General features: G+C 39.4%; 9 protein-coding genes across 9 annotated transcripts; 6 read left to right on the top strand and 3 right to left on the bottom strand.

The window, feature by feature from the left end:
• The first annotated feature begins 1,629 nt into the window (after nt 1–1,629).
• Nucleotides 1,630–2,544, top strand: LOC132564958 (FAD:protein FMN transferase-like). Its single transcript, XM_060229566.1, has one exon. It carries the CDS (start codon nt 1,630–1,632, stop codon nt 2,542–2,544), a length of 915 nt encoding a protein of 304 aa, XP_060085549.1.
• A 2,192-nt stretch (nt 2,545–4,736) lies between these two features.
• On the top strand, nt 4,737–6,761 carry LOC132564957 (DNA helicase II-like). Its single transcript, XM_060229565.1, has one exon. It carries the CDS (start codon nt 4,737–4,739, stop codon nt 6,759–6,761), a length of 2,025 nt encoding a protein of 674 aa, XP_060085548.1.
• Nucleotides 6,762–8,821: 2,060 nt separating this feature from the next.
• Nucleotides 8,822–9,217, bottom strand: LOC132564956 (small ribosomal subunit protein uS9-like). The gene has a single exon (XM_060229564.1). It carries the CDS (start codon nt 9,215–9,217, stop codon nt 8,822–8,824), a length of 396 nt encoding a protein of 131 aa, XP_060085547.1.
• A 7-nt stretch (nt 9,218–9,224) lies between these two features.
• Nucleotides 9,225–9,686, bottom strand: LOC132564955 (large ribosomal subunit protein uL13-like). The gene has a single exon (XM_060229563.1). The coding sequence runs from the start codon at nt 9,684–9,686 to the stop codon at nt 9,225–9,227; it is 462 nt and encodes a 153-aa protein (XP_060085546.1).
• A 189-nt stretch (nt 9,687–9,875) lies between these two features.
• Nucleotides 9,876–11,360, top strand: LOC132564960 (adenosylhomocysteinase-like). The gene has a single exon (XM_060229567.1). The coding sequence runs from the start codon at nt 9,876–9,878 to the stop codon at nt 11,358–11,360; it is 1,485 nt and encodes a 494-aa protein (XP_060085550.1).
• Nucleotides 11,361–11,424: 64 nt separating this feature from the next.
• Nucleotides 11,425–12,567, top strand: LOC132564954 (S-adenosylmethionine synthase-like). The gene has a single exon (XM_060229562.1). The coding sequence runs from the start codon at nt 11,425–11,427 to the stop codon at nt 12,565–12,567; it is 1,143 nt and encodes a 380-aa protein (XP_060085545.1).
• Nucleotides 12,568–12,577: 10 nt separating this feature from the next.
• Nucleotides 12,578–13,492, top strand: LOC132564953 (5,10-methylenetetrahydrofolate reductase-like). Its single transcript, XM_060229561.1, has one exon. The coding sequence runs from the start codon at nt 12,578–12,580 to the stop codon at nt 13,490–13,492; it is 915 nt and encodes a 304-aa protein (XP_060085544.1).
• Nucleotides 13,493–15,282: 1,790 nt separating this feature from the next.
• LOC132564952 (putative glycosyltransferase EpsD) lies at nt 15,283–16,479 on the bottom strand. The gene has a single exon (XM_060229560.1). It carries the CDS (start codon nt 16,477–16,479, stop codon nt 15,283–15,285), a length of 1,197 nt encoding a protein of 398 aa, XP_060085543.1.
• Nucleotides 16,480–16,780: 301 nt separating this feature from the next.
• On the top strand, nt 16,781–17,908 carry LOC132564951 (osmoprotective compounds-binding protein GgtB-like). Its single transcript, XM_060229558.1, has one exon. It carries the CDS (start codon nt 16,781–16,783, stop codon nt 17,906–17,908), a length of 1,128 nt encoding a protein of 375 aa, XP_060085541.1.
• Nucleotides 17,909–19,419: the final 1,511 nt, after the last annotated feature.

The raw sequence follows: 19,419 nt of genomic DNA, 5'->3' as shown, positions 1-19,419 counted from the left end.
GAGAACAGCGACCAGAAGGGAACGGAAGAGTTTTTTTCTTATTTAATTCTAAAATTTCAACAGAAAAATAATACAGTTTTTCTGCATTATGTCGTATTTCCCACCCCCTCTTACTTTTAATGAGCATGGTGGAAATGTAATTTCTTTTTAGTTGTATATGCTCTATGCCTAATTCCTCCAGGGTGGGAATAACCCAAACAAGCATTTTTTTAGGAAGAATAATTTCGATACCAAGTATATTTTCTATCATAAGCGTTATAGTGGAAAGAGCGGTACTGAGTATATGATTTTTATGCACCTTATGTTCTTTTGTGGTTTTAGCTGGAATGGTTTTTGTTGGATGGTAGGCCGACCAGAGACTGCTGTTATGTTCAGGATTCTCTGAATCAATAACCGAAAAAACCCCATAAAGATGCTTCACTACACAGATGCGAGCGAATTCATACCTCTTGTAGAGCTCTAAACTTTTTATAGTAATAAAATTAAGAAAAGGGTGAGTTGCTCCACGAAACATTTGACCCGACTGCGAGAACTGGGATTCGCTAATCGAAACGGTGGGGAACGGGTGCTCAGTTTGAAAATGGTTCTTGCTTTTGAGGTAAGAAACAAGGTGCATCACTCTATCTTCATTAGGTATTCGAGCAAGCATTGGGGTAAAGGAAATAAGGGTTTTTGTTTTAACAAATTTTAGTTTTTCATTTAAGTCATAATACAATTTATCTTGCTCGTGCCAAAAATGCGTGTTTACTAAGGATTTATGCTGATAGTAGAGTTTTGTGTATCGTATGACTAAGTTTCTAAAGTTTGTAAAATTAGCCAGGCGTGACATGTATAAAAACGCTAAAGCCATGGTAACATTAAAATCTAGGGGGTAGTAAGCGTGTTTTCGTATTGGACCGGGAAGTAACGTTGCATCAACAGGTGCTCTAAAGAGACCGTTTTTTTGTCTTGTAATTGAACTGAGCCAATTAAGATAAAGATCCAATTTAGGGACTATTTCTTTTAAGCGTTTTTTGTTGTCTGTTTTGTTAAAATAATTGTATTCAGACCATAATATTAAAGGACAAGCAATGCCTTCAGGGTTATTTTTTCTTATAACCGGAGCAAGTGTTTTTTTATTATATTCAGAGCGTATCGCACCAGATGTCTCTTGTTGTGCGTAAAAGAAATCAAGAAGAGAAGTGCTGTTAAAGTGATTGTTGGAATAGAGAAGATAAAAAGGGGACATTGCAGCGTTTTCTAGGGTAAGTGTTTGTTCTTTTTCTGCATTCAAATGATGATACTCCGGCTTCTCACCCTCCTGGGTGGGTAGAGTCAACCAGTTGGATTCTATTTCCTTCCATGTTTTTTCGTACATAGCTAAGAAATCGTAATCAAAATAGTGTAAACTAGGGTAGTAGTTCTCGTTGTGTATTAATTTCATATTAAACCTAAGGATAGCATGTGGGCGAAAAACTAAAGTTAGTATTCTTTACTATTATACTCATTTCTACAATATCATGTCAAAACAACGGTGTAAGTGATGTGCGTTTTTTGCTTGGAACTTCAGTATACATTCGCCTTCTACAAGGAGGAAGCCGTAGCACATTAGAAGCAGCGTTTGAAAGAATACAGCGCATTGAAGAAATGATGACCGTATCCACAGACGACTATGAGAAATCAGTGCTTATAGACATCAATACTCAGTCAGCAAGCGCCATAGGTCTTAACGAAGACAACGTAACGAACAACAACACACAGCAATCGCAACAAGGTACCCTTATGCGGTATAGTATACCTAAAGAAATTGCCGATGTTCTGTCTCGAGCGATAGAGGTATCAAGGATAACAGGGGGGAGCTTTGATCCTACCATAGAACCAGTCGTGAACCTTTGGGGTTTTAACTCAGAAGAAAAAAAGATACCAAATAACGAACACATTAACGTAGCGCTTTCTCGTGTGAATTGGCAGGCCTTAGCTGTAGAACACAACACAGACACAAATGAATATGAGTTAGAAATGGAGGCGGGGCAAGGGGTAGATGTAGGGGCAATAGCAAAAGGTTATGCAGCAGACAGTACAAGAGATTTCCTTAAAAATGCGGGGGTAGAATCAGCGATTCTAGATTTTGGGGGAAACATTGTATTATTGGGGAAGAAAAAGAACGGCGAAGCATGGAATATAGGAATACAAAAACCTTTCTATTCGGGTGAGGTGGCATTGGTACTTCAGAGTACCGAAGCCGCTGTGGTCACCAGTGGTGTGTATGAAAGATATTTTACAGAAAATGGGAAGCAGTATTTTCATATTATAGACCCGCGCACAGGATACCCAGCCGAAAATGAATTACTCAGCGCGACCGTTGTAAGCCAAGAAAGCACCTTGGCAGATGCCTTATCTACGGCGGTTTTTGTAATGGGTGCAGAAAAAGGTATGCAGTTAGTTGAGAGACTACAAGGCACAGAAGTCATATTTCTTACAAGGGATAATGAGATAATTCCCAGTAGTGGTATACGAGAAGCTATTATAGAGATAAACAGTGATTACAAGATGCCCACAGAATGATGCAATGCATCCATAGAAAGTACCCACAGAAAATAAATTAGTGTTTTTTGATACAGTATAACTATATATTAATTAAACATAAAAAATATGAAATACACACAGCACCCACAAGCCATGATACGAAATATCACAGCACGAATATATACACTTACACTTTTTTTTGTCATTCTCGCTCCCCCTTCTCTTTATGCTCAACAAAACACAAGTACAGACCAGGAAGAACAAGAAAACACCAATCCTGCCTTTATTGTAACCGCTAACGACTACATGCAGGATATTGCACAGTATTATGGGGACATCGACGATATGCATGCGCTTCTTATTATTACTCAAGATGGAAAGGAGGAATACACAGAGATATTTGTAAAGCCCCCTGACAAATTTCATATAGCATACCAAGAACCCGAAGGACAGATAATAAGTAGCGACGGGGCAGATTTTTACATCTACTTCCCAACGGAAAACGTTGTATTACACCAGCAGCGTACCAGTACTATGAGTACAGGAGGGATGTTTGTTACACGCTCGGGTTTAGATATACTCCTCAATAATTATTCTGTATCCTATGTTGCATCACCGGACTACGTAGCCTTAAACGAAGAGAGTAGAGAGGAAAGGGAAGGCATACGATTATGGAATCAGCCTGAACAAGTAATTAAAGTACGGCTGAGGAGAAAAGGACCCACCCAAAATTTTAGAGAGATAATTCTTTCCATTGGTAACGACAAGCTTATACATAGAGTGAACGCAGTAACATTTAACAACAAAGAATTGCAGTTTGATTTCTTAGAGATAGAACTTAACAAAGGGATACCAGACACTCGATTTGAATTTAATGCCCCGGCCACTGCACCAGTAATTAGCGATTTGTTTTATAAAGAAGAGTAATGAGGACAAAACATGAATGAGTATGGTGTAGTTTTACAAAAAGCAAGAAAAGAACTTGGTGTAACACTAGAAAAAGTTTCAAAAGATACAAAAATATCAGTACATAAACTACTCGCACTCGAAACAATGAACAAAAGTGCATTTCCAGCGGAAACCTATCTGAAAGGAACATTAGACCTATATTCTCGGTACCTGCGCTTAGATCCGGTACAAATGATAGAGCTGTTTGAGTTAAACGTTCTACAAGAGAAACCAATAGACTTTGAGGTAATCAATATGCAAAAAAGAGAGGGGACAGTGGTAAAGAAGAGTAGCATTATCTTTTTTACTCTGCTTATTTTTGTGTTAACAACAGTTGTTGCAGTGCTTAATAGAGAAGCAATATTACGGTTTATTGTAAGTACAGTAACCTCTTTGAATTGGGGAAGCAATAATACAGAAGTTCAGCAGAAGAAAATAAAAAAGATTGCAGGTTTATATGAGGGTGAATTTTCTGAGGGAGAATCTGTGGAACTTTTTGCCTCGCAGAGCAGCGCAATACTTAGTATAGATTCTGTAGAAGAGGGTATATTGACAATAGGAAGCCAGATTATTGAATTAGAGTACAATACCCCACAGCAAGTGGACGTGGATGCTGATACAGAGTTTGATTATGTACTTATCATGCGCGAGCAGGATATAGAAAGAAAAACGTTAATAATGCGCATAGATCCAAGGGTGAGCCATCAAAGTACACTACAAAGAACAAGTGAGAAAGAAATACCAAGTGTTGATACAGACAGAGAAATTATAAATATTGTGAGAAAAAACATAAGAGACCCCATTACAATTAGCCTGCTTTTTTCTGAACCAACTTTTTTTCGTATTGTATCTGGGAATAGCGTTCTTGCAGAAAGAAATGCAACAAAAAATGCGTTGTATGAGTATGTGTTTACTGGCAATACTGGAACTGTCTATCTCTCTATGGACAGCTTTGTAAAAATAACTGTAAACAATAGAGCTGTCAACATAGAAACACAGAACATTCCACTAGTGTTTGATTTGTTGTGGAGACGTGAGCAGTCTATGGAAGTACTTAAGTTTGTGCCAAGGCCATAAAGTATTAGTTATTAGTAAAGGACAACGCTATCAATAATCACCCAATACTCAAAGGCTTAAATAAAGCACAACAGAAAGCTGTGCAGCATGAAGGAGCGCCCCTTCTTATTTTAGCAGGCCCCGGATCTGGAAAAACAAAAGTAATTACAAGCAAAATTGCGTGGCTTGTAGAGCAATCTAAAGTAGATGCCCGCTCCATACTTGCTATGACATTTACCAATAAAGCAGCTAAGGAGATGAAGGAGAGGGTGGCGTTGCTTCTTTTCAGTCAAGCAAAAATACAAGCACACATCAGCACTTTCCACTCTTTCGGTGCAAGCTTGCTAAGAATATTTCATGAAGACGTATCCCTCCCAAGAGATTTTCAAATATACGATACAAATGACCAGCAAGCCCTTGTAACACAGGCGGTAGAGGGTATTTCAGCACAAGAAGCAAAGGCAATAGTAAGAAAAATCTCTTTCTTAAAAGACAGAGGTATTACTCATTTCTCAAATGATCCATTAATGAACGACTTACATTTATCCGCACAAACCTACCAGAAATATGAAGAGCTAAAAAAGAATACTGGGAATGTGGATTTTGGAGATCTGCTACTCCTTCCTTATCTCTTGCTTAAGAAGAACAAGCAAGCGTTACAAATGGTTCAAAAAAGATGGATTCACTGCTTGGTTGATGAATACCAGGATACAAACAGCATCCAATTTCTTTTTCTAGAATTACTTTATAAGCACAACCCTCATTTTACGGTGGTAGGTGATGACGACCAATCTATTTACAAATTCAGAGGAGCAATAGTGGATAACATACTTAGCTTTTCGTCCCATTTTCCTGGAAGTCGTATAATTCGCTTAGAAGAAAACTATCGATCAAGCAAGCAAATACTAGATCTTGCTAAGGATGTAGTGTCGCACAATACAAAAAGACATAGCAAGGATGTATTTTCCTCTACAAATGAAGGGGAAACACCTCATGTTATTCAATTTGATTATGAACTAGCAGAACAAAAATATGTAGTAGAACTCGCACGCAAAGCAAATGAAAAGAACAAAAGCCTAGGAATTTTTTTTCGTATCAACTCCCTTTCCCGTGGGTACGAAGAAGCGCTTGTGCAGGCAGGGATACCCTATGAGTTAGTAGGTGCAGTATCGTTCTATGAGAGAGAAGAGATAAAAGACGCCATAGCTTTACTACGCCTATACAAAAACAAACACGATATTATAAGTTTTAGAAGAATAGTAAATAAACCGCGAAGAAGCATAGGGGCAAAGACGATAGCTAGCATTACCCAAGAAATGGCAAAGGGCAGAAACTGGGAGGAAGTAAAAAATATATTGTGGCAGCATATACCAGCAGCAGCACAAAAAGGGCTAGATTTTTTTAGTTCTTGCATGTCCCATAATTCCCTTGAAAAGGAGCCTACTGTGGGCGCGTGTCTAGCACAGCTTTTTCGAAGTGTAGGGCTTTGGGAACACTACACAGAGGAAGACAAAGCCTCAAACAGCGAACGTAGAAAGAATGTAGAGGAGCTTGTGAGTTTTGCATCAGGTTTTTCCAACGAAAACAAAGCTTGGCAGGGTTTTTTTGAACAGATTTCACTTGTAGAGGGGCGTTTACGAAATGTTGCCTCTAAGATACAGTTAATGAGTCTTCATAGATCCAAGGGTCTGGAGTTTGACATGGTGCTTATTTGTGGAATTGAAGAAGGTATACTTCCAATGGGGAGGGATTTTGAGGATATAGACATAGAAGAAGAAAGGAGATTGTTCTACGTAGGGGTAACACGAGCAAAGGAATTTCTTGCACTTAGTTACTGTAAGAAGCGGCAGAAATATGGTTTTCTACGCCAAACCTTCCCTTCAAGTTTTCTTTTAGAACTAAAGCAGGAGCTAGTGAATATGAGTTTTTATGAATATACCTCGGAAGAACGTCTGCTACAAAAACACTCGCACGACGAAGGGCAGGGCTACTACCCCGTACACAAGAAAAACGATTACCATAACAATTACCACAGTGAAGGCAATTCGAACGAACACCCTGTATACGAGAGCAAATGGATGGAGGGAGATGAAGTGGAACATAAATCGTATGGATCAGGAAAGATATTACAGGTACGTAACACAAACAAGCACTGCATTATTAAAGTTGTGTTCACAGATGGACGCGAAGCAATGTTTCTCCCTCAGTATTCTTCGGCGATACAAAAAAAAGCAAAACATAATGAAGGGTAGTCATCAAGATTATACATTTACACGAGCACGAGATTTTCACCTCTATTCTCGCGAGAAGCGTTTTGTTGATTTCTATCTCTGCGCTGGAAGAGCTATATGGGGGCATTCTTTCAAGTCGACCGTACTAGAACTTAAGAAAGCGCTTTCTAGAAAGTTATGCTTTGGCATTACAAGCAAGCAAAGCAGGCGCTTTCAACATACCTTTTCTGCTTTGTTTCCTTCATGGAGGGTAAGCGAAATAATTCATAGCGGGATAGATGCACCAGCCACAATGAAAGAAGTAGAGATTATCGATGTGTCGCATCCTTCCTACACAGAGCAAAAAGAAGACACAGCTATGTTTCAGGTGCATATGCTTTCTAAAACGAGAAAAAAAAAGCTTTTTCTGTGGAGACCATACAGCGGGCTAAGCATGGAGTTCTTATGGAAAGAGATAACCCACACACGCAAGACAAAAACAGTTAATGTTGTTCCGTATGTTCCTTTTCCCTGGATACCACAAGCAGCTCTTGTGTGTCAGGCGCTCACACCCATACAAAGAGGTGCTACACCACAAGCGCCTATGGATATTAATACCATAAACCCCATACTGTTAGCAGGTATAATATATGCCCTACACTTACTTCGAAAGCATGGGGATACAGCAAGAATGCTCCCTAAGGGACACACTAAGAGAAAGGATTATGTATTGCTAGATAAAGGAGTTGTCACGAAAGGGGCGGCACGTTCACAATTAAGTCTACCCAATGTTCATTGGGAGCAGAAAGGGATATATATTATTCTTCCCACCTTAGAAAAAGAAGAACACGATGAAATAAGATCTTGCTTGCTGAGACATGGTTTTTACATTGCAAGACAGCAAAGTATACTTACACAACCAAGCTATCTTTCTGCGCATGAAATGAACAGCTGGGAAAAAGCAGTAAAAGAAATACAGCATTATTAACAGCAAGTGCTGTGAAACTTTGAAAATACAGCGTCTCTTAATCTAATGTACCCATAGCTTATAAAGTAAAGGTCACGAAAAAGGCAGTCCTAGACATAAAACCCATAACTTAGTATAGTAAACGTATGGCTGGAATAGTTATAGGTCTCCTTAGTATTCTTTGTGGAGTGTACATAGTACTTCCAGTAACATGGTCTTTGGCGTGGATAGAGGAATTTTTGTTTGTGCTTCGAGGGAGCGTACCTATTATATTGGCATTTATGGGTTTGTACTTTATCCTTGTCGGTTGTGCAGATATATATGATAAGATTTCAATAAAAAAGCAAGAAGCTAGGTTAGCAGCAGAAAAAAGCGCAGAAAAAAATAAAGATAACACAGGTAATTAAACCCACAACTCCTTCTTTTATTTAATACTCCTCGCATGTACTACGAGTCTTTACAAGTGAAGTAGCTTAAACGAACGCATACAATAAACGCAGATCACACTCAATTCATGCATGATTGGTACGCTAGCGCTCTTTTAGAACACAAGAACACAATAGCATTACAGCATCAAAATCTGAGACGCAATTTTAATATTATCCTCTGTATACCCATTCATATACAAGCGCCTCTCCAGTCTTTGCCTAGTGAGGTCAGGGTATTTTTTATGTATTATATACATTGCTACTACAGTAATGTATACCCACATAGAAGTAGCACACTCGCTTGCCTCAAAATTTTGTATACGATGCTGTGTAGCGATTTCTGCAGCGTCAAACCGCTTGTTCCTATACTCTTCTTCAAGCATACTAAGACTCAATTCTATATCTTTGGAAGTAAACTGCCGTTTTAGTAGCTTTTGGGTGATATGTGTATATGAGTAAGGGTTCTGTGCAAGAAAAAACTTCGATAATTCAATACACGAACTAATATCGTCCATCGTGGATACAGGGGGCTCTCTAAGTACTTGTTGCACAATTTGGGAAGGAAAGAGTGAGAGGAGTTTATTTTTTATCTCGTTGTAGGAGCAAAGCTTATGTTGTATTAATGAGTATGCTTTATTTATCGCGCCTTGTAAGAGCAACTGTGTTTCTTCAGATGCGGAATGAGAGCGGGGCTCTTGCACAAAAACTTAACGTTTAGAGAATTGGAATGAGCGACGCGCTCCCCTTTTTCCATACTTCTTACGTTCAACCATGCGAGAGTCTCTTGTGAGAAGGTTGTTCTTCTTCAGCGCAGGGCGCAATTCGGGATCTGTTTTTATAAGAGTTCTTGCTAAGCCGTGCGATATCGCCCCAGCCTGCCCAGTGAGACCCCCTCCACTAACATTAATTTTAAGATCCCATAATGAATCTTGCTTTGTTACAGCGAGAGGGAGCAACGCCTTTTTTATTAGCTCTGGTCTTTTTAGTTGGGTATCCAGAGTCTTTTTTTTGTTGACACTTATTGTTCCCGAACCTCTTTGTATAAAGATACGAGCAATTGATGTTTTCCTTTTTCCTACGGCAAAGAACTGCCTTTTTTCCATATTATCCCTACAATGTATATATTTCTGGTTTTTGTGCGCTGTGAGGGTGTTCTGTTTCCCCAGCGTATATTTTTACATTATTCATAAGCTTTGCACCTAACTTGTTTTTAGGGAGCATTCTCTTTATAGCAAGTTTTAGTACGTACCCAGGCTTTCTATTGTTCAGCTCTAAAAATGTTTCGGATTTAAGTGATCCTGGAAAGCCACTATGCCTATGATATGTTTTCTGCATCGTTTTATTTCCACTAAGCGAAACCTTTTCTGCGTTGATAATAATTACATAGTCGCCAAGTTCTTGGTGCGGACTAAACTCCACTTTGTGTTTTCCTCGCAGTAGCTTTGAAACCTCTGTTGCTACTCGTCCTAAGATTTTGTCTTTTGCGTCTATGAGATACCATTTTCTTTGTATATCTTTTGGTGCAACAAATACTGTTTTTTGGTCTAACATATATCCTCTTGTTATCGGCATGTTTGTATAACATGTATACTACAGCTAGTATAATACTACTATACTTACCCTTTATTGTCAAGCGTAATATCATTGGAATTATATAAAGCAAGGCATACATTGAAGCAAAACAAAACCGATATTAGTATATAATGATATAAATAAAACAACATATACTGTTAAGTTAATATCAAAATAGAGAGTAGCCTAATGCGTACTATAAGAGCAAGTAAGACACGAAGCAAAATCAAAAGCAAAGAGTACAAGATAGCAGATATACACCTCGCAGATTGGGGAAGGCAGGAAATACAGCTAGCTGAAAAGGAAATGCCAGGCCTCATGAATATTCGCAAGAAAAGCACCCATAACAATGCGTTAAAAGGCACGCGCATCACTGGAAGTTTGCACATGACTGTGCAAACAGCTGTGCTTATTGAAACTTTAGCAGAACTAGGGGCAGAATTAAGATGGGCTAGTTGCAATATTTTTTCTACACAAGACGAAGCCGCAGCTGCGGTAGTGGTGGGGAAAAGAGGGAGCGCTGCACAACCCAAAGGGATTCCTGTATTTGCATGGAAGGGGGAAACAGTAGCAGAGTACTGGGATCTCACCTTAGAGGCGCTTCGATTTCCCACAACAGATGGCAACTATATTGGACCCGAACTCATTGTAGATGACGGTGGAGATGCTACACTGCTTGTGCATAAAGGCTTCGAATTCGAACAAGGCGATACGTGGGTGCTGGAGGAAGCAAAGAACCCTGATGAAAAAGAAGTAAAAAGAGTGCTACGTACCCTGCATAAGAAGGATAAAACATTTTGGACGCGTGCCATTGCTTCTCTAAAAGGAGTAAGCGAAGAAACAACAACAGGGGTAAGACGTTTACAGCAGATGAGTATAAAAGAAACCCTGCTGTTTCCTGCAATCAATGTGAATGACTCAGTTACAAAGAGCAAATTCGATAACTATTATGGGTGCAAGGAAAGCGTTATAGACGGTATAAAAAGAGCAAGCGATAGAATGATAGCCGGCTGCACTGTGGTGGTGTGTGGGTACGGCAATGTAGGCAAAGGGTGTGCTGCTGCATGCAAATCGCAGGGGGCAAGGGTTCTGGTGTCAGAAGTCGATCCTATCTGTGCTCTTCAAGCAGCAATGGAGGGCTATACTGTTCAGCCTATAGATTCTATTGTGAAGAGTGGAGATATCTTTATATGCGCAACAGGAAACAGAGATATTATAACCTTGCAGCATATGAAAAAAATGAAGGACAATGCTATTGTGTGTAACATGGGTCATTTTGATAATGAAATACAAGTACAAAAACTACACGAAGAAACAAATATACAAAAGAAAACCATCAAACCCCTAGTAGATCAGTATACATTTAGTGACGGTCATAGCGTTATTGTGCTTGCACACGGCAGATTAGTAAACCTCGGCTGTGCCACCGGGCATTCTAGCTTTGTTATGAGTATGAGCTTTACCAACCAGGTGTTGGCTCAGATATATCTATGGAGGCATAAAGATACACTAGCAAAGCAATTACATCAGCTACCTAGAAAACTAGACGAAGAAGTAGCCTTGCTTCATTTAGATCATGTAGATGCAAAGCTCGCGAAATTAGACACAAAGCAAGCAAAATATTTAGGCATACAAAAAAACGAACAATACAAACCAGACGATTATAGATATTAATACAAGGAAACATATGAAACATCTATTTACATCAGAGTCAGTGAGCAGGGGGCACCCTGATAAGATGGCTGATCAAATCTCAGATGCAGTACTTGATACATGCTTAGCAGATGATCCATATAGTAGAGTTGCGTGTGAGGTGTTTATCTCACGTGGGTTTGTGCTGATAGGTGGCGAGGTTACAACAGAAGCATGGGTGAATTTTGAAGAAGTGGGGCGTTCTGTGGTGCGGGATATAGGGTACACGAATGCTGAATACGGCATAGATGCCAATAGCATGGCGGTGTTTGTAAGTATAGGACAGCAAAGCCCAGACCTTGCTGCGGGTGTAAATGAGCGTGCAAAACGCAATAGCAAGGCACGCAGAAATCATGCTCCTAGAGCTGGAGACCAAGGGATGATGTTTGGATACGCTTGCAATGAAACAAAAGAATATATGCCCGCCCCCATTATGTTTAGTCATAGTATACTTATGCAAGCCGATGCGCTTCGAAGGAAAGATAAAAACTACACCTGGCTACGGCCCGATGCTAAATGCCAGGTTACCATACTGTATGAAGATTCTGTGCCAAAACACATAGATTCTGTGGTGCTTAGCCATCAGCACGCTGATTCAATACAAGGAAAAAAAATCACGCATACAACAATTAAAAAAGCATGCATAGATCATATTATCTATCCAGCACTAAAACACACAGGATTACTTAATAAGAAAACAGCATTCCACATAAACCCAACAGGAAGATTCGTTATTGGTGGACCAAGTGCAGACACTGGGCTTACTGGGCGAAAGATTATCGTCGATACATATGGAGGGGTAGGAGGGCATGGAGGAGGAGCGTTTAGTGGAAAAGATCCATCCAAAGTTGATAGAAGTGCATCATATTTTGCGCGATACATAGCAAAGAATGTAGTTGCTGCCGGATTAGCAAAAAAATGTCAGATCCAGATTGCCTATGCAGTGGGAGAAGAAAAGCCAGTAAGTTTCTATTTAGACAGTGCGGGGACAGGGGTGCTTCCAGACGAGCAACTATCTAAGAACATACAAAAAACACTAGATATGAGCCCTGCTGGAATTATTCAAACATTAGATTTGCTAAGACCTATATACCAGGATACAGCAGTATATGGGCATTTTGGAAGAAACGCAAAAAACTTTACTTGGGAAAAATTAGACTTAGTAAAAACCCTTCTTTCTTGTGTGTAGCTCCTAGGATATGAAACAAGATATACAATTAACAGAGTTTATACACGACCCTCAGTGCAAGTACACAATAGAGGTGTATCCACCCCGCGATGCCAATGATAAAACACACCTTATAGCTTGCTTGCAAAGATACAGCGCACTGGGAGTACGCATCGTGAATATTACATGTCAGTCGGATAATATTGACAGCACCCTATACTTATTGAGTAGTATCCGAAAAGAGCTTCCCGAGCTTATACTTGTGCCTCACATAAATGCGTACGCACTTGTACGTGATACACTTGATCATTTGGTGCATGAATACGAAAAACTTGGCATAAGTAACCTTTTTCTTATCCGTGGAGATATTGAAGAAAAAGACAGAGAGTTTTTTCAAACAATACATGCAAGCGATTTAGTAGAGGCGGTGCGCAAGAAAACAGATCAGCTCTGCATAGGTGTTGCGGGATATCCCGAGCAGCACTTTGAAGAACCAAATTTTTTCCATAACATGCAACATCTTAAAGAAAAAGTTGACAAGGGAGCAAGTTACGTTACTACACAGCTTTTTTTTAACAATGAATATTACTTTGATTTTGTGAAACGCTGCCGTGTATACGATATACAAGTTCCCATTATCCCTGGAATAACATTTCTTAAGAACAAGAAACATGCAGAAAAACTACTGAGCTTAGTACAAGGAACTTCAGTGCCAGCAGGGCTACTTACAGATATCTTCCATGCAAAATCTGATGCAGAGGCGTATGCACGAGGTGCAAAGTGGTGTCGTGAACAGGTACACGACTTACTTGTATCGAATGTTGTGCCACAAGTTCATTTTTATACGTTTAACAGGCTAGAACCATTCGACAAGATGATATCTGAGAAAACAGATAAAAAACAGACAGTATTTACTAGTATTAGTAATGCAAGGAAAGACCAATGAAAATTTCCCTGTTATCAAATGTAAGCTCTCCTTCTCGTATTGCTTGAAGTAAGTCTAAGCCATATGATACACGCAGAAAAAAACTTCTAAAAATAGGGAAAACAATCATAGATGCCCCTAGTGTAAGGCGTAGATCATCCGTAGCGGAGAAATGAGTGTTATACCTTCCTCTTATGCCGATGTCAGAAAATATTCCTAAGTGTAGCTCATCAATAAGAATGTCTCTCCAAGAAAAAATATTGAACAGCACTTCGGCGTTAATTACAGCACTGGAAATAGCATTACTGAAGTCATCATCCAGCACCCCACGTATTAACTCACCCAGCTCCTTTCCTTCGTTATATAGTGTGTTCATGTGCTGTGGGCGGTAATATATAATATGTTCTAGCACGGAACGAAGGTTTATTCCTAAGATGTTAGCGTACATGTAGTGCCAGATAGCAAGAAAGGAGAAGCTACTATTAATACCTTGATAACTATGTTCATAATTTATTGTATTGCTTACTTCAGCGTGTATGCCACTGCGGAAATTGTGCACCCAGTCCACACGACCAAATGACAAGGATTGAGAAATACTAGGCAGTATATTAGTATACTCTGGGTTATCTTTCGGTGTTATTGTATCAAGAGGATAGTGAAAGAACACTTTTATTGTTGGGGTGTACTGAAAAAAATTTATAATGGGGTATGGACTGCTGTTAAGTGTTATTTTCATGCTTGAGGCTATACTTGTATATGCGTAGGAATACAATTCTACCTGGCTAGCATCTCCTCCAGAACTAATAAATTTCTGCATGAGTGATGAGTTAAATGTACTGTGATTATTAATATGAAACAAGTAATCAAGGTTAAGCTCGGTTGTGTTTTCGAAATAGTTGTCTGTTCGCCAGAGGGTGTTCTGCATAATACCGGGTGTAAGAATATGAGCCCCAAAACTTAAGGGGTACTTAAATCCAAGTGTTCCAGAAAAAGAATGGCGCGTCTCAATATCGTACAAGTAGTTTAGATCAAAAAAAAATGTTTCTAGAGAACCGATAAAATTATAATCCCTTGCTCTTGCACTGAGTAGTAGCCCCGTGCTATCTGAGTATTTGAAATAAGGAAGCACAAATACAGCCCAATCGCTTATAGCGTAGATATCAATAGTAGTATCTATACGCTGTTTTTCCTTGTTCCAGGTGTTTGTAATAAGAATGGTAGAAGTAGGCTTAAGCTGTCTGAGGTTAGCGAGACGAGCACGCTTATCTTCAATAAATGCAAGCAGAGATGTTAGGGATGGAAAACTAGTGTTGGTGAATATTTGAAGCTGTAACTCAAGGGCTGCTTGTGTAGTGAGTCCTGTAATGTGATACTTTACGTCTACTATGTGGTAGGTAGTATCAGCAACAAATTCTCTGCTTTCTGCTAGAATTGTGCTTTCTATAATTTCTGTTTGGGCAGCTATTTGGCTGTACGTGCATATTGAGGCGAAAAAAAAAAAAAAAAGAAGGCTCTTTTCTGCATAAGAATAAAAGGTATATAAGAAATTGTATCAAAACTCCTATTGTGGGGTTACACCGTTATCAATACTATCAATACCAGCGCATTAATACCATTTAGTGTTAGTGCATACAGCCCACTTCTTGCTACGTTTCACACATGTTCAGCAGCTCACTGACTGTGCAGCCGTCTCCCTATAACTAGGTCTTCTAGGCCATCAATGTATTATGTATCTTACCTACAAAATATCGGAATTATTGTAGATATGTTAATGTTTTTTCATACATAGGTTTGCAAAGAAAGCAGAACACTTAGTATCGCGCACTTGATTGCAAGACATCGTTATACACACGTATTGTTTGTGTACTATAGGTATCTACCTCCCAATTTGTGTTTTTCGTGCCACGAGCACATTGAACAGCAGCCTTACCAAATTCTTTTCGCATATCCTTGTTTTCAATAAGGGTGCATAGAGCATGAGTATAAGCATCGATGTCATTTTTTGGACAGATATACCCACTTTCCCCATTGCGAATAATTTCTTCTGTAGAATGAAACGGAAAGCATACAGTAGGAATACCAGCAGCAGAGCATTGCAGCACAGCAAGAGGAAGACCCTCTGATAGAGAAGTGAAGCAATGTATGTCTATAGCTGGCAGGATTTTCCAAATATCAGAGTAAAACCCCATAAAGCGAACATACTTATCTATCCCTAGTTTTTTTGCAAGGTACTCCAAATCTTTCTTGTACTTTTTCTCTCCGTCCCCAAACAACAAGAGAGTAAGATGTGTATGTCGCCTTACAACACGAGAAAGAATAGTAAAAAGTGTTTCTAAGTTTTTTCCCTTTACAATACGAGCAATACAGGCTAATACTATTTCTGAACTGTCTACATGAAGACCTAGAGTCTTTCTTGCAAACATCCGCTGTTCATACGAAGCTGTGGCAACCCTTCTATATGGTTCAAGATCCTGTCCGACATATATTACACTGGATTGCTGGGGCCTTGCAACTTTCTGTTGAAGGTAGTACTGCTTACACGCATGAGATACAAATATCATTTTATTGGTAAACGTTCCCGCCCAACGTTCAAAGGCACGAAATATCATTTGAATAATAGTAAGAGGAGGGTACCCAAAACTAAGACCGTGAACTGTATGAACAACGGGCACAGAAGCCTTGTGTGCAGCATAACGCCCCACAATACCCGCCTTAGCTGTATGCGTGTGAACAATATCGTACTTTTGCTTTTGTATAAGAGATCGTAGAGATCGGTATGCCTGTATATCTGATAGTGCTTGTATCTTTCTTTTAAGAGAGGGAATATGATGCAACGTACACTGCGAAGGAAGTTGGTTTTTTTGCAAGGCACCTCCGTTTTGTATAGATCCAGTAGCAATATCGCATATAATGCTATGTTTGTACAGCACTTGCACAAGTTTTAATACTGCCTCTTCTGCCCCCCCAGAGTGCAGGCGCGTGATAATCTGTAAACATCGAATGGTCATATACAACAGTATATTCTATTCTATATATAATTAACAATTAACGAAACATCAAAGATGGAGTAAGCATGACTATACACACGGAAACAACCCTCCCTATCCGCTTGCTTGACATAAATCCGTTTTTAAATTAGAATATGTAAGGAGGTAAATATTATGAAGAAAATATTAATGATTCTTTTCTTGAGTCTTTTAAGTGGTTTTTTCTTAACACAGGCATTTGCTGGTGGAGACGCAGAATCTTCATCGAAACCTATTCGTATTTTTGGTGTTGTAAGAGGAGACGAAGCAGAAATTTTTAATGATGTTCTTGCTGAAATTTACTGCAAAAACAGGTATAGCTGTTGAGTATGAAGGTTCTCCTGAATTTGAAGTTCAAATCCTTGTGCAAGCAGAGGCAGGTACACCCCCAGATATCGCAGGTTTGCCACAACCTGGTCTTATGAAATCTCTTGCAGAAAAGGGGCATCTTAAAACAATGTGGCCAGAAATTATTGCACAGATAGATAGAAATTATTCACCAGCATGGAAGGAATTAGCAACATACAACGGAGAGGTATACGGTATTTACCACCGTGTAAACGCTAAGAGTTTTGTGTATTACAACAAGCAAGAGTTTACAAGTCGAGGCTATTCAATCCCAAAAACATGGGATGAGCTCATAGCGCTAAGCGATCAAATGAAAGCCGATGGGATAGCTCCATGGAGTATTGGTATGGAATCAGGGGCAGCAACAGGATGGGTAGGCACTGACTGGATGGAAGATGTAATGCTGAGAACAGCAGGTGCCGATGTGTATGATAAGTGGATATCGCATGATATTCCATTTAACGATCCTTCTGTACTCAATGCAATGCAGTATGTAAAGCAAATTTTCTTTACCCCTGGTTATGTTCTAGGTGGGGCATCTACAATGCCAGCACTTAACTTTGGAGATTCGATACGACCTTTGTTTCAAAATCCACCAACAGCTATGCTACACCGCCAAGGAAATTTTATTTTTAACTGGTTACCTGATAATGTCAAGGCAAATATTGATCAATATGTAGGGGTATTTCCTCTTCCGCCAATAGATCCTAATGCAGCATCACCACCAATCATGGGGGGAGGCGAGCAATATGTGGTGTTTAACGACACACCAGAGGTACGTAAGGTTATGGAGTTCCTTGCTTCATGGGATTCTGGTAGAACATGGGCCTCAAGGGGAGGGGCATTATTCCCTTACAAAGACCAAGACTACAGCGCATATGCTACCGATATAGAAAGAGAGCTTGCAAAGGCACTTGTTGAGGCGTCAGCGTTTAGATTTGACGCATCCGATCTTATGCCACCAGAGGTAGGAAATGGGACTTTCTGGACTGGTATGGTAGAATGGGTTACAGGAAAAGACGACAGAGCAGTACTCAATGATATAGAGGCAAGTTGGCCCTAAATCGTGAGTGTGTTACTAAGGCTAGTAGTTTGTAGTTTACAACTACTGCCTTAGCGCACATTTTACACTTATACAGCATTGTGCAAAACACAGCACGTTTTCAATCAAAAAACCTTCTCCCTTCTCTCTTTTCATTCTTGATTTTTATATTTGTATTTCTTGCTGGGTTTTATACACTTCGTTTATCTATACCTAAGGTAACTCTAGCGTTTATTGCAATAATATGGGGCGTAAGCTCTATATTTTTACTTTTTTTTGCTATAGACAGAGGTATTAGTATATTCCCACAGTATATAAGAAAAAGACTTGAGGTCCTACTTTTTATTGGGCCTGCATCTCTTATTTTACTGTGGTTCCTTATTCTCCCTACATTTCGAACGCTATATTTCAGTTTTTTTGATAAGCAGGGCAATACATTTGTTGGCTTAGAAAACTATGGGTATGTGTTTAGCAATCAATCCATGCAAATTTCTATGGTAAACAATGTAATATGGGTAGTGCTAGGCACAGGGCTCTGTGTATTTTTTGGATTAGTTGCTGCCATTCTTTCTGATAGAACGAAGTTTGAGCGTCTTTCGAGAGCAATTGTTTTTATGCCTCTTGCAATATCGTTTGTTGGTGCAGGGATTATATGGCGCTTTGTATATGCGTATCAACCACCAGGATTGCCACAGATTGGCTTACTCAACGCTATTGTCGGCTTATTTGGTGTTGAGCCTGTACATTGGCTTATACAAAGACCATGGAATACGCTCTTGCTTATAGTAATCTTTGTGTGGTTACAAACAGGCTTTGCAATGGTAATATTCTCTTCTGCGATTAAAGGTGTGCCGCTGGAAATTATTGAAGCTGCAAGAATAGACGGAGTAAGTGAGTTTAATATCATACTATACATTATTATTCCCCATATTAAAGGAACTATTCTTACAGTGTCAACCACGATACTTATTTTAACATTAAAAATCTTTGATATCGTATACTCTATAACAAACGGCTTGTATGGAACCGAGGTTCTTGCCAGCCAGCAGTACAAGTCTATGTTTAAGTTTTTGCATTACGGTCAGGGCAGTGCTATAGCCATTGTTATTTTTCTTGCGGTAATTCCAGTGATGATATACAATTTGAGAAGAATAGGAAAGAACTAGAAAAAAATGGCAAAGATAAGAAAAAGTAATATTTGGGCTGGACAAAGCAGATTTGAAAAGGTGTTAGTGCATTCACTTATTTTCATTATGTGCGTGCTTTGGATAACACCAACGCTGGGCCTTTTTATTACTTCTTTTCGTCCTCCCGATGCAGCAGCGTCGAGCGGATGGTGGACTATTTTTTCTCACATACAAGATCTTACTCTCAACAATTACATTCGTATTCTTAGCCCAAGGAACATAGTAGTCGCAGGGGGAAGAGGCGGAGACTTATTACCATCCTTTCTTAATAGCCTAACTGTAACAGTGCCTGCAGTAATAATACCTATACTTATTGCTGTGTATGCTGCTTATGGCTTAGCATGG

The sequence above is a fragment of the Ylistrum balloti genome, unplaced genomic scaffold, assembly GCF_031769215.1.
Source record: "Ylistrum balloti isolate Yb309-2 unplaced genomic scaffold, AGI_CSIRO_Ybal_v1 Utg373286, whole genome shotgun sequence".
In the NCBI taxonomy this organism is placed as follows: Eukaryota; Metazoa; Mollusca; class Bivalvia; order Pectinida; family Pectinidae; genus Ylistrum; species Ylistrum balloti.
The sequence above is the reverse complement of the archived record's forward strand: the minus strand, read 5'-3'. Positions and strand labels throughout refer to the sequence as shown.